The 14049-nt window shown below is 46.2% G+C and overlaps 1 protein-coding gene across 2 annotated transcripts; it reads left to right on the forward strand.

Annotated features, from left to right (window-relative positions):
- The first annotated feature begins 1478 nt into the window (after positions 1–1478).
- On the forward strand, positions 1479–12434 carry CD3E (CD3e molecule). Of its 2 annotated transcripts, XM_011235576.3 has the most exons (9): positions 1479–1631; positions 1743–1854; positions 3772–3792; positions 5216–5233; positions 8293–8322; positions 8731–8946; positions 10129–10296; positions 10834–10880; positions 11768–12434. In XM_011235576.3, exons 2-9 carry the CDS (start codon positions 1806–1808, stop codon positions 11822–11824), a joined length of 606 nt encoding a protein of 201 aa, XP_011233878.1. In that variant the 5' UTR covers positions 1479–1631; positions 1743–1805; the 3' UTR covers positions 11825–12434. The 2 variants fall into 2 exon arrangements, with proteins under 2 accessions (XP_011233878.1, XP_034521763.1); XM_034665872.1 differs by lacking the exons at positions 1479–1631; positions 1743–1854; positions 3772–3792; positions 5216–5233 and adding an exon at positions 5292–5356 and having other exon boundaries at positions 8270–8322.
- Positions 12435–14049: the final 1615 nt, after the last annotated feature.

Here is a 14049-nt window from a genome sequence, read left to right on the forward strand (position 1 = left end):
ACTGTATTAGTCACTCCTTTATCATTCCCACAGCACCTGTAGGAATGCACCTGTCACTACTTAAAATATTTTGCAAAGTCGGAGGATACTTAAAATAATGAGGAATTGGCTAATAGCACTGGGAATATTTGTTAATACACTCAAATGAGAAAGGTTCAAAAAATAATAATAATAATATCAGTCTCCTCAAATCATCCGTTTAACATCCACAACGTTAAACCTGTCATTACTACACCTGTCATCACTACCACCCGGCACATAATTACAGCATAGTAGATATTACATCTTTATTGAGTTTTGCCAAAATGTTTTCTAGAGTCTCAGCCCTGTACCTAACAAGAAGTTAGGTAAGCTGTCCGAGCTGCAGTTTGCTCAAGAAGGAGATAAAAATAACACCTACCTTGGAAGGCTGTTTTGACGATTAAATGAGATGTGTTGGCAAAGCCCTGAGTGCAGTGCTTGGCATATAGTAAGCATTTGATTAATGTAAGTTTAACAATGAAGAAAATGTATCCACATACACTCATATCAGCGGATTTTGAGACTGTCACCTTTTACCCTTTCCAACACTGAATGTAGTGTTTTAAAATATTTTTGTAAAAATACGTATATATTTTTTGTAAATATTATAGGCAAAAAAAAAAAGGGGGATCTCATGGTTTTAAGCCAACGTGTATTTTCAAGTCAAGAGGCTTTGTTAATGAGGGGCGCCTGGGTGGCACAGCGGTTAAGTGTCTGCCTTCGGCTCAGGGCGTGATCCCGGCATTATGGATCGAGCCCCACATCAGGCTCCTCTGCTATGAGCCTGCTTCTTCCTCTCCCACTCCCCCTGCTTGTGTTCCCTCTCTCGCTAGCTGTCTCTATCTCTGTCGAATGAATAAATAAATAAAATCTTTTTTTTAAAAAAAAAAGAAGCTTTGTTAATGAGATGTCTGCACCTTGCTATTCCATGACGGGCACACCATAAAGAAAGCAACGGGGCGCCCAGCTGGCTCAGTCCATGGAGCATGCAAATCTTGACATCGGGGTTGTATGTTTGAGCCCCACATTGGGTATAGAGATTACGTAAAAATTAGATCTTTAGGGGCACCTGGGTGGCTCAGTCAGTTAAGCGTCTGCCTTCAGCTCAGGTCATGATCTGGCATTCTGGTTTAGAGCCCAGAGGTGGGCTCCCTGCTCAGCGGGGAGTCTGCTTCTCCCTCTCCCCTGCTCATGCTTTTCCTCCCATGCTCTCTCACTCTCCCAAATAAATAAATAAAATCTTTAAAAATAAATAAATTAAATTAAATATTAAAAAAAAATTCAGTGCTCCCCTTCTTGTCACAGCTTATTTGGGGGGACAGGGTATTAGAGAAGGGAGTCCCAACATGGCATTATTACCGTGCAAGGCCCCACACAGTTAAATTGCAGGTATTTCTCATCTCCCCTTCGGGTTTTGCCACAGCCCCATTGCTTGTGCTATGGGAAGATATGGGGCCCATCTCTCCCCAGCCAACCCAGGTGGCTGCCTCTGCCTCGAACGTTTCCAAGTGACGTAGAGCCCTACAGGCCCAGAGGCCCCTCTACACTTCCTGTGTGGGGTTCAGAATCTCGCCTCCCCTCCCAGCCCTAGGTGCCTGCTTCGGAAAATGGTGAGTCTCCCTCTAACGGGTCCCCTTTTTCATCCCGGCATTGAGAACAATGACCTCAGGGTCCTCACCTTCGGCAAGGGTTTTGAGGAAGTCCTCTGGTTTCTTTTTCAGAAGTAATAAGCCACCGGCCTCCGCCATCTTAGGTAGAATAAGGATCCATCCAGTGAGAGAAGGATGCAGTCCGGGAAACTCTGGAGAATTCTGGGACTCTGTCTCTTATCAGGTAAGTAGGATGAGATGAGAAAGGGTGGTATTTCTCCAGACTATGGGAAGGCTCCTAGCCTCCCTTGGTGCTGCCCCGTGGTACCAAAGAGCCTCATTTACCGGAAGATGTGAGGAATGTTTTGTGCTACATTAGGGCAGGAATCTAAGACTGCAGGCTAATGAGAAAGAATGCGCTCCAGATGCATGGGAGACCGTTCAGGGAACAGCCAAAGAAAAGCATTTGGGATCATAGCTTTTGAAAGCAGAGAAGTCTCTCTCCCTCCAAGAACAAGCTCATTCAGCAGTAAACTACCAGGCCTTTAAGAACTAACACAAAAGAGATTAGAAGAGCTAATCTCCACCCCTCGTCTGAGGAGAGCAGATAGTTGAACCCAAACTGTGCAGGGAATCTCAAGGTTGATCTCTCAGACAATACACACCTTGTAACTTTCAGCCCCTTTCTGATGACCAAGAGCTTTCAATTAATTTAGTCCTTTTTGAAGCAAGGGAGGATATAAGTTGATAAATAACTAAAAGCAATTCCACATCCCATAGGAGATAAGATTTAAAAAAAAAAGAAAAAGGTTGCCATTTATTAAGTGCCAGAGACTGTTTAAAGAAAAAATTCTTTACACGTGTCAACTCCTTTAATTCTTACCTCCATCTTGGAAGGTAAACGCTATATCCCCTTTTTTACAGACAAAGAAACTGATACGCAAAGATATTATATAACTTCTTTAAAGCCACACGGCTAGTAAGTGCTGAAGCCGACCTGGGGAACAGGAGTCTGTCTCCAAGGCCCGTGTACTTCAGGGCTCCATGGTGTAAAACGGCTCACGATGGTTTTATTTCCGCGGCCTAGAAAATGCTATCGTAGCTGGGGCTCCTCTCTCAGAGCCACAGCCATGATGTCTGCACTTCCTGCTTCGCTGTGAGTCTCTCAGGTTCAAATGCTCACAGAAATCACTGGGCATTCTGCAGTGGGACTGGAGTGGGGATTGCAATTCTGCATTGCTCATCGGCTCTTGGGCTTGTAAGTCTGAGACTGGTCCAAGGAAAACATTTTGAGTGTCAAGGGGCAGAGTGTGACTTCTGCAAGGAGTGGTGAGGCATTTTCTTAGAGGCTTATAATATCAACTATGCTTTCCCAGGGCAGAGGGGGTGGGGGAGATGGAAAGAGAGACTGGATATCAAAATCCCAAGCACCCCTCAAGATTTGGCATCATGAGACCATGCCCCGTCTGCTCTGGAAATGGATGGGCGCTGGGCGGGTGGAGAGGTCTCACTCCATGTAGAGGCTGTTGGTAAAAGAGAGGTCCAGGTATACGGAACACTTTCAGGCAACATCAGGGAAACTGGTCATCATCACGAATCCAAGTTACTGCTAAATGAGGAACCCTGTGGAACTGTGACCAGGCTCTTCAACACACAGGCTCTATTGAGGAGTAAGGGGAGTGGCAAATATCTCCATCTCTGTGTCAAGCAGAAAACAAATGGAAAAACTGAACAATCAAACCAGCTGGAGCCAGAGACAGGAGAAGAATCTCAGCATTTGTACCTAACACAGAGTTTGTTTTTCTTCCAGTCTGATTTTCAACATGGAGGCTTGGCTGCAAAATTCTTTTGCTATTTCTCCAGTGGCCCAGAAAGTAGCCTCAACTTCTTCTAACTCCTGTTTGTCAAATGTTGAGTGCTCGTGTTTAATGCTAGATGTTTCTTTGCTTTGTTTCGTCCATATTGATCAGCAACCCCCGGTCCAGCAGGACGTGTCACTTACCTGGGGTACAGGAATGAGTATGACCCGGGGGTGGTTGGGAAAGACTTTAGATGTTTAGAAATGGTCAGACCAGACCTCATCACTTTCTCGGCTTGGAATTTCAGAGACCCACAACATTTACTAACTCTTTTTTTTTTTTTTTTAATATTTATTTTCTAGTTGGCGCTTGGGGGCAGGAAGGTAAGATATGCTTTATTTCCTTGTTATGAAATCAACATGGCATTCTTTGTTTTTATGAATGGAGCTTTCTCTAGACACCCCCCACACACACACACACACACACACAAAGCTTCCCCAGAGACCCGTAAAAGGGGTTTCTAGCACCTTCTCCTTTGCGTTTTCCTGGTCAGTCTAGAGATAGTCCAGCCCAGAAGAGGAAAGCAAAGGAGATCATAGGAAATACGAGTCTTAACCATTCAAAGAAAAAAAATCGAGACTGTTGAGTTGAATGTGCCAAAAGTTTTCGTTTGTTTGCATTTCATATTTGATGTGGGATTTTGTAGAAGGTATGAATGTATGCACGGGGATGTGGTGAATAAGCCTCTGGGGCATCATTTGGGTGCATGTTTAGAGTCACATGTCCAAATATTCCGAATGTGTGTGCATGTGCATTCATGTGTGCTCACGAACGTGAGTACGCATGGCCTGGACTTACTTCCCAATCACAGTGGTAGAGTCAGGAGTGTCCCAATATTGGAAGCCTTTCTGTTCACTCAGCTCCTCTGAGCTGAATGAACCAATTTTGTGTTTAAAGGCGGCCACAGGGCCCGTCTACGTTCTGTGACACTGCCCCGTCTGTGATGTTTTTAGAACCTTTCTCTTTTTCTTTTTCTTTTTTACCATGCAGCGTGCTTTAATGTTACCTTACTGACAGATGGAATATGTCGAAAGCACTGACATGCTTCAGGATAACGAGTCTCTTCTGCATGCTACTTCCTCTTAGAGTTGATTTTTCTCCATTGTTGATTTATGCGCAATACCTATCTTCTTTTTTCCCCAGCTTTATTGAGATATAACTGACGTATAACACAATGTAAGTTTAAGGTGTATGATGTAATAATTGATATTGCAAAATTACTATTTAGAATCCATTTTTGTAAGTTGCCATCAGTTGTTTAATGTAGGATGTAGGGCCCCAAACAGCTTTTCCTATACAGCCATGAGGAATTTGAAGATCCATTGTTTTCTTCTTTTTTTTTAATTTAGAAAATTACATTTTATTTTTTTATTTTTTGAAGATTTTTTTTTTAAGAAATCTCCACACCCAATGTGGGGCTCAAACTTACAACCCCAAGATCAAGAGTCCCACATTCTATCAACCGAACCAGCCAGGCGCCCCAGGAAATCACATTTTAATACTGCTGAGAATTTGGAAGATAAATACAAACTTGTCTGTAATCATTTCACCAGTCATGAGCATTGCGGACAGGCTGGTGCCGTTCCATGATGCAGTCTTTCTTCTTTCCCTCTTTCTTTTCTTATTTGAATAGAGTCGATATCCAATGTTACATTAGTTTCAGAAGGTCCTAACCCAGGGGAGCAGGGTCTGTTCTTAGTAGCTGATACAAGTGTAGCTAATAGTTGCTTATCATTTCCTTTTCAGAGCCTGAGGAACCTCTGGGTAAGAGGATTTTCACTCTACACCACTTCTTTTCAAAATGTGGAACAAAATGGTATTGAGGACAATCACAGTAATGAACACTGAGAACCAGAACTACCAGAGGAAAAATACGATTGTCTGTCGGTAGGATCTGTGTCAAACGGGCCGATGTCTGTTGCTGTCATGTATCCCTGAGCGTGCATTCAGACAAGACTACACTTGTGGGGGTGGGTGGGAGCCTCCCCTGCATTTTTATGTAAACCATGAGTTCACTGAAGGCACAGATGGCGTCTCATGTACCCAGCCCAGTGCCCTGGCACATAGTAGGTGCCCAGCAAATATTTTTTGAATGAGTAAATGATCACTGATTCCCTTTCTTCAAGAAGCTGATGGTCTTGTGTGAGAGACAAATAACTGATAATACAGTGTGTTGCGTGCTGTGACACGGGTAAGTACAGGCTAAAATAAACTATAAAAACAGTAGTGGCCAACTCCACAGAGGATAGTTGGGGAAGCTTCCCCAGAAGTGATTCTTAAGCTGAGTTTTAAAGGATGAGCTTTGGGACTGACTCTCGATTTTGGCTCAGGTCATGATTTCGGGGCCATGAGAACGAGCCCCGTATCAGGGTCCATGCTGAGCATGAAGCCTGCTCAAGATTCTCTGTCTCCTTCTCCCTCCGCCCATCCCTGCTTGCACACCCTCTCTTCCTCTAAAATAATAATAATATAATAAAGGATGAACTTGTATTTTAGGAAGAAAAATATTTTAGACTCTCTCTAAAAGAAAAATAATGATAAATAAATAAAGGATAAGCTTGTATTTTAGAGAAGAATATTTTAGGCAGAGGAGCTAAGGCTGTGTAGCGTGAGGTTAAGAAGCTAGACTGCCCTATTTAAATCCTGGATCAACTTCTAATTTATTGAGTGCTTAAATAATTTACTGCACTCTTCTGTGCTATAGCATCGTCGTGTATAAAATGGAAATAATAATGATACCTAGCTTGTAAGGTTGTTTTAAGGGTTGAGTAAGGGATTCACTTAGAACATTATCTGATGTATGGAAGCAATGGGTGAATTTTATGTTATTATTATATGGGAAGCAAGCAGACCAGATAATAATCATTAAAGTTTATTGAGCATGTGTATTCTAGTATTGCCTTAAATATTTTACCTGAATTTCTCATTTAAATCTCCTAATGTCCCTATGCTACAGACGAGGAAACCAAGGTTTAGAAAATAAATAGTCCAAACACTGAGATAATTATAAATGCAGATTTAGTTGATACTGACGCTCATTTTCTTAATCATCATGAGACGCTGTCTCTGGAGGGGTATCAAATCTTTGTGAGCATTCGAACTATATCTAGGCACAGACATCCAGGCCCCTGCACGAGCCTGTATGTCTAAGCTCTGCGACCAGATCTTTGCTGATAAAACTCCTGAGCAATTTTCTTTACATTCTTTACATTCCTTTTTCAAACAAATGCTCCAAGCAGAGTGAAATGTCTATTTGCTTTTAAACGGTTTTATTTAGGATTTCTAGCTCATTGCTAAGAAATAGGATTGAAAAATTATTTCTAAGTCAAAATAATATCAACTATGTACGTCGTTATACTCAACCCCCAATTATTAGCAGATAGAGAAATCTGGAGAATGACTTGTTTACCATCCCGTACGATCTCAGCCAGAAAGTTGCCTGAGAAATTGGGTCAGAGCTCAGTTCTGTTCTCCATCATAGTGGGACTCCAAGTAGGAAAGGAAGAAAGTAACTGACATTTTTCTTTAAACATCTGCTATGTACCATTCATTTTTACCAGCATAATGCATTTAATACTCCCAAATACCCTGTGAGGTGGGTATTTCATTTCCATTTCCCAGATGAATAAACTGAGGCTCAGAGAAATTCAATGACTTGTCCTCAGACACACAGCTTAAGGCAGATCTGGGATTCAAACACAGGGCTTCGGGTTCGGTCAGAATGCTCTGTCCCCAACAGCATACCATAGCAAAAAGGCCCCAGCAGAGAGAGGGCTGTCCCTGAGCATCACCACCTCTTCCGTCTTCCAACCGCCCCATCCAGGCTTGAGCATATCCTAGTGCCACCCTGTGTCCCGGCCACAAGTCCTCCAGAAAACAAGGACGCACCCCAGCCGCACCTCCCAGGACAGCGTTGCCTGCTGTGGGGAATGTGCCCGGGGCCCTAAATTATCTTAGCGGATTTCAGTTGTCCACACCAATAATGCCTCCCTCTAACAAAAATAACTGAGAGTTGATTATACTTAGAAGATGGTTCAACATAAAGCCACTTTTTTTTTTAAGATTTTATTTATTTATTTATTTGACAGAGAGAGAGAGAGACAGCCAGCAAGAGAGGGAACACAAGCAGGGGGAGTGGGAGTGGAAGAAGCAGGCTCCCAGCAGAGGAGCCTGATGTGGGGCTCAGTCCCAGGACTCTGGGATCACGCCCTGAGCCGAAGGCAGATGCTTAACGACTGAGCCACCCAGGCGCCCCAACATAAAGCCACTTTTTATTGGAAGAACCATTCCCTTAAAATGAGTACAGTCCTTTACATAATTTAAGGGCAATAAAAGAAAAGTGACATAAAATAAGGAGAAGGATGTTTGATCTCCACTGTGAGGGATTCTGTTCACTGTAAGAGAGAATTTCTGAACGGTGAAAAATAGGTAAGGCCAAGAATCAGTGGCTCAAAGATCTTGGGAAGATGAGTGAAGGTCTTTATCTCTGAGAAGACCCTTTCATGGCTATCTAGAATACAGTCTTGCTAATGTAGGAGGTTGAGCTTGAAGAACTTCTAGAATTCTTCAGCCTCAGGGTTTTAAGACTTTCTGAGCCTTAGTGGATCTGGACCTAGGGGCACAGGCTGGCGTAGTCTCAGGGTAGTGCTTCCGAGCTGCATCAACGAGCATGCCTCAGCGTCAAGGCTTGGGGCTCCCTAAAGGATGGGCCTTCTTTGGAGGTTCTTGGGGATAATGTCTAGTCCCACTTGAAAATTTTTATCTACAATTTAAACTTAAGCCAAGGTTATTTTCTTACAGTGCTTTCCTTTTCTCATGTTCAGGCGAATCGACAGCTCCACTTCTGAGAGAAGGTAAGGTTCTGTCTTTCACATACGCCCCGAGGGTGCAGGTGGGTGGATAGAGGAGAAGGAATTGGTTGGGAGAGATTATCCCCAAGAACTGAGGTCCTTCCATCCTATTTTGGAAATATTCCCAAAGGGACTTTTCTAGGCTTTCCTTTACTTCCCTCCTCCCCTTCCCAAACCCCCATGTCCATGCCTAAACACTGAAGTCACCCTCAAAAGGTTCTTCAGTTCCCCTTCTCCTTCAAATCCCCTCTTTCATGCCCTCCAGCCAGTAGAGCACCCCTTTGACCAGAAAATCCGAGAGCTGGATGACAGATGACCTTCTGTGTCTTGTTGGTTCTTCTGTTCCTAATTTGTTTTTGCCAAAATCTTACTGGTTTCTCCCTCCAATTTCTCTTCTCTCCCTTTTTCCAGGGTATAAAGTCTCCATCTCTGGAACCAGGGTAGTGCTGACGTGCCCTGAGGAAGCTGAAGCTGAAAATCTAAAATGGGAAAAAGATAATGTACTTTTAACTGATTTTCATGGAAAACAGCTCTCTGTGGAGCATTTTTCAGAAATGGAGGACAGTGGTTTTTATACCTGCTATGCAGACCACTCAGAGAAGAACTATCTCTACCTGAAAGCAAGAGGTAATATAGGTGTCCAGAGCAAACACCACGGGATACTTTATTTTTTTTTAAAGATTTTATTTATTTATTCATTCGACAGAGATAGAGACAGCCAGCGAGAAAGGGAACACAAGCAGGGGGAGTGGGAGAGGAAGAAGCAGGCTCACAGCGGAAGAGCCTGATGTGGGGCTCGATCCCATAACGCCAGGATCACGCCCTGAGCCGAAGGAAGACGCTTAACCGCTGTGCCACCCAGGTGCCCCACCACGGGATACTTTAGAAAGGGCCATTTCAAGAGGGCATTCTCAATCATTTCCCCTAATGCACCTCACAGTCCCCTAGTATTTTTGTGCTTCTCTTATACTCAATCCTGAGACTCTCGGGGGCCACACGGCATCAGTGTTTTCTGAAATATGGATTAAACACCAATGTGGGGTCATCTGGGAAAACTCAGTCAGCACTAGATCTAAAATAACAACTTTCCAAGAGACAAGATGGCGTCATTTGCATTCTATCAAATCCAGGATTGTGGCACATAGATACGGGTTTATCTGGTGCTTTAACCAGAGATCAATTCTTCAGAAGGATTTGCAAAGCTGCTTTAATAAAGTGTCATGAACTGAGGCATAATAATGATAGCTAACATTAGTTTCAAGCACTCTACCAAATACTTGCCAGGGACTTTTTTCATATAATCCTCTCAACAACCATGAGTTAAGTACTATTTTATTCCCATTTTTTAAAAAGATTTTATTTATTTATTTATTTGAGAGAGAAAGATAACAAGAGAGAGCACAAGCAGGGAGCAGGGAGACGGGGAAGCAGGCTCGATCCCAGGACCCCGGGATCATGACCTGAGCTGAAGGCAGATGCTTACCCACCCAGCTGCCCCTATTTTATTCCCATTTTATACAAGGGGAAACAGACACTTTGTGCGTTGAAAACACTTCTCTCAATTCTCACAGCTAGTGAGTAAAGGAGCTGGGCCTTGAACCCAGGACTGTCTGACTCCAGAGCCTCTACCTGTAACCTCCACGCTTTGCTTGGTGTTACAAACATTGAAAGGTCCGGCTCTGGCCACGGCAAACACATGAGTAGCAAAGGGAGACTCACCTTTATTTGTTCCTTGCTGGTCTCTAGTGTCCTTGTGTCTTCCTTTCTCGGTAATCTCTCTTCCCCTGCCCATGTCTCTGTCCCCCACAGTGTGTACGAACTGCATGGAGGTGGATCCGATGGCAGTGGTTGCAATCATCACAGCGGACCTCTGCATCACCCTGGGCTTGCTGCTGCTGGTGTATTACTGGAGCAAGAACAGAAAGGCCAGTGCCAAGCCTGTGACGAGAGCAACGGGTGCTGGTGGCAGGACTAGAGGTAAGACCATTGTGTTAAGTTGGAAGAGAGTCCCACCAAGAGGGATGTCCAGCCTGGGCGGCAAGTCCACAGCCAGCTCAAGACAGCTTCTATAGAACGTTCACTGCGTGGCCAACATCCAGACAGAGGGTATCACATCTTGGATTGCTTCTCTCTTTCCTGCTCTAGAAAAATACAAAAAGTCTATTAACAGGATGGCTGTGAGTGCTCTGGAGTGACCAGGTTCCACACCTCCCCCTTCCAGTCTGTGGGGAGAGACTTTGGGATCTTAGTGGCTGCCTTTTCCCTGCCCTTACCCATAGAAAAGGAAACATGGAAAGCCTTTGAGCTGAGAAAAGTCATAAAATGTTAAGAAGAGTACGGAGGTCGTTAGAGAGGGGATTAAAGAAAAAAGGAGACAGAGTGGCCAAGATGGAAAAAGGGAGGCCTAGTGGAGGGAACAAAGTGGTCTGCCGTCCCTCCCAGGTTCTGGGTTTCATGGCCACCACATGGGTGTTCCCTTGTGGGAACTAATCCTTACCCCTCCCTCCTCTGCAGGACAAAACAAGGAGAAGCCACCACCTGTTCCCAATCCAGACTATGAGGTAACAAGGGATGGAGTGGGGGAGGGGATCTTTCTAGGGGAGAAGGGGACAGGTGGGACTGCCCATCCAGCCTGCCGGACACCTCGAAGCCCCTCACTCAGGGCTCCCGGACAACCCGCCTGTGCCCGCCTCTGCCTCCTTCCGAGCAGAACGGGGCCGTTTCCAAGGCTGTGTGGCTTCCACCACCATGGCGTGGGCATGGGGTGGGGAGTGACAGCCCTCTTTCTGTGGCTTGTTCACTAGCTGGGAGACAGTATGGGGAATACCATATCCACACGCTCAAATGTGAAAAATTCAGGACTGGGGTTCCACCCACCTGCACTGGTGCAGCCACACAGGTTGCTGAAATATTCAAGTACTTCATTGTTAGATAGCCCCCAGCATCCTGCCCCCTCTCCCAACACACACCCTGCCAGACATCGCAGCCTCTCCCCCACCAGACCAACTCTCGATTTGACAACTAAGGAGTTAATGCCTGGCCCAGCAGAGAACCCCGGGATTGTTTCGATTGGTCTGGTCGGTGTGTGCGCCCTGCCAGTGGTTAAGTATTGGGAATATCACACCTGAACAAACTCCACCAATATTTATTGAGCACGAGCCAAGCATGTGATAGTCACTTTCATGTAAGTGGCTTCATTTAATCCTGACAAATGCCCTGAGAGGTGGGTCTTTAGATTCCCATTTTTAAGATGGGGAGGCTGAGGCTCCCCGAAGGTGACAGGTTCAAATCTGGTACCAGTGGGTGCCAGGTTAGAATTCGAGCCTGCCTCTTGACTCCTAGTGCAAGGTTCTTTCCGTGGCACTAAAGCTAGGTCTTCAGGGGCTCTTCTTTCTCAGGAACTACTTGCTCCCATCCTGCTGATCACAACCCCTCTATTCCACCCCAGCCCATCCGGAAAGGCCAGCAGGACCTGTATTCTGGTCTGAATCAGAGAGGCATCTGATGGCTGCTGAGGACACCGCCTCCTATGGGCCCAGGTCTGGCTTCTCCGGGGCCTGCTACTCCCTGCACCCTGGGTAAATCCTGGACGCCAGAAGAGAATTGTTCCTCTGCCTTCTGGAGAACTCACACCCTGCAGCCTTGTCCACAGCTCCCTCCATCCTGCATTCTCTGCTGGCACCCAGTCCTAGGCTATCACTGCCTCCTCATCCTTGTGAAACATCATGGCTCCTCATGCCCTCACACCCGGACTGCCCTTTTGTCAGGGTATTTATTTCTATTATTCACCCCCCACCACCACCAGTTCCTTCCCACCCTGCAGATGTCCCTGCTTCCTTTCCTTCCCCTTTTCCTGGGCAGAATTGCTCCCGGCCCTAACGATTCCGTCTACCTTTCCGTTTTTCCAGCTCTCTCTTTGACGACCCTTTGTGGGGATGGACTGGGTAACTCTGGCGGGGGTCCTGCCCCATTCACAGACCCTGGCCCAGAGCCAGCCCACTGCTCCCTACCCCAGGTCTTCCCTGCACCCCTGGGTGATCATTTGCGTCTTCATGAATAGGTTAAGCTCCCTGTCAACTGAGAGAGAAAAGAAATAAATGTATTTGGCAGAAAGAGTTGCTATCCTTCTTTTCTGGGAGCCCCTCAGAGGCTGTCTTGTTTCCTCACGTCCTCCCTACCTTTGACTCAATTCCCCCACTAGGATCCCCAAAGTAAGTGCTACCTGTTTTCACAGCTGGTGGGGGCATTAGCTTCTGCTATCTTTGGAGAGGGTGTTAGGAAATAAATAAAAAAGAGGGAGAAAGAAGGAAAAAAAAAAGTCCTCTGACTAACTTCTTTTGGAGAAAAACACCCAGGATGGCAGAGAGTGACCGATGGGTCCCCGATGGAGTGGTCAGTTCAGAAAACAGAGGGACAGAAGCAGAAGCCATCAAAGGCAGGTGTGGGAGGCAGATGGGGAGCTCAGAGGCTGCGGGGCGGGGCCCACATTGCCGAAAGTTGCTTCGAGAGGAAGCCAGGCCTGAGCCCCAGGTAGCAGCTTGCAGCCAGAAGCTGGCTGTGGTTTGGCAGGCCCGGATGTGGGCTGCGGGGGCCGGGCAGGAGGGCCTGGCCCTCACCCGGCACCCTGTGCTCCACCAGCACAGAGCAGAGCCCAGAGCTGTGAGAAGCCCCAGCGGGCCCCCTTCTCCCTGTCTGCACCCAGAAACCTCCCCGGCTGACCACAGGGCTATTTATGCATGTGGCCACCACGAAAAGGCCATTCGTGGTTCGCAGCCTGCCACGTGCCGTGCACACTCAGCCTCAGGCTTGTGGCTACAGGTTTGTTGGACCCTGTTGAAGGGTGCTTGTTGCCCTTGGGCCCTCAACACCATAGGCTCCCAAGGAGACAGGGATGTTGACCATCACTAGCTGCTGACCAGCAGGGCGCGCCTCTTGTCCCAGGAGCACCTGACGTTGTTCCAGGAAGGGGAGTACGGCTTGGGGTGAGAAGAACAGGTAATGTCTAGTGAGCATGGTAGAAATCACCCTCAGCACTTTCCATGTGTTATCTCGTTTAATCCTTATGACAGCTCAACAAAGTAGACAAGATAAATGTTGTTGTCCTCATTTTCCACAGGAGGCTATGCAGACTCAGAGAAGTTATTTGCCCAGGTTGCACGGCTCGTGAGGGAGGGAGCAGGAATGAGCAGCCAGGACCATCCAGCTCCAACCCTCTGAAGAGCTACCCGGTGCCGACAGTGAGCATAAAGAATGCTGGGCATTTCCCTGGTTTATAACCTCATATCTCATCACTTACACACTCCTTTGGAGAGTGCTTTTCTTATCACTCACATCGCAGACCAGTATGGTGCTAAGCACTAAGGGGAGATAAAAACAAAAAACAAAAAATGGTTTTTGCCTTTGAGATGCTTGCAATTGTAGCGGAGTGGTCAAGTGTGCAGAAGGTTGGACAACAACAGAAAAACAAATGTGATTAAGCCCCCATGAGGGGCACCTGGGTGGCTCAGTCGTTAAGCATCTGCCTTCAGCTCAGGGCATTATCCCAGCGTTCTGGGATCGAGCCCCGCATCAGGCCCCTCTGCTGGGAGCCTGCTTCTTCCTCTCCCACTCCCCTGCTTGTGTTCCCTCTCTTGCTGGCCGTCTCTCTCTCTGTGTCAAATAAATAAATAAAATCTTTTAAAAAAAAAAATGCCCCCATGAGTGCTGCAGACTGTGTCCCAAGAAAGAAAT

Source organism: Ailuropoda melanoleuca, chromosome 8 (assembly GCF_002007445.2).
Source record: "Ailuropoda melanoleuca isolate Jingjing chromosome 8, ASM200744v2, whole genome shotgun sequence".
NCBI classification, from domain to species: domain Eukaryota; kingdom Metazoa; phylum Chordata; class Mammalia; order Carnivora; family Ursidae; genus Ailuropoda; species Ailuropoda melanoleuca.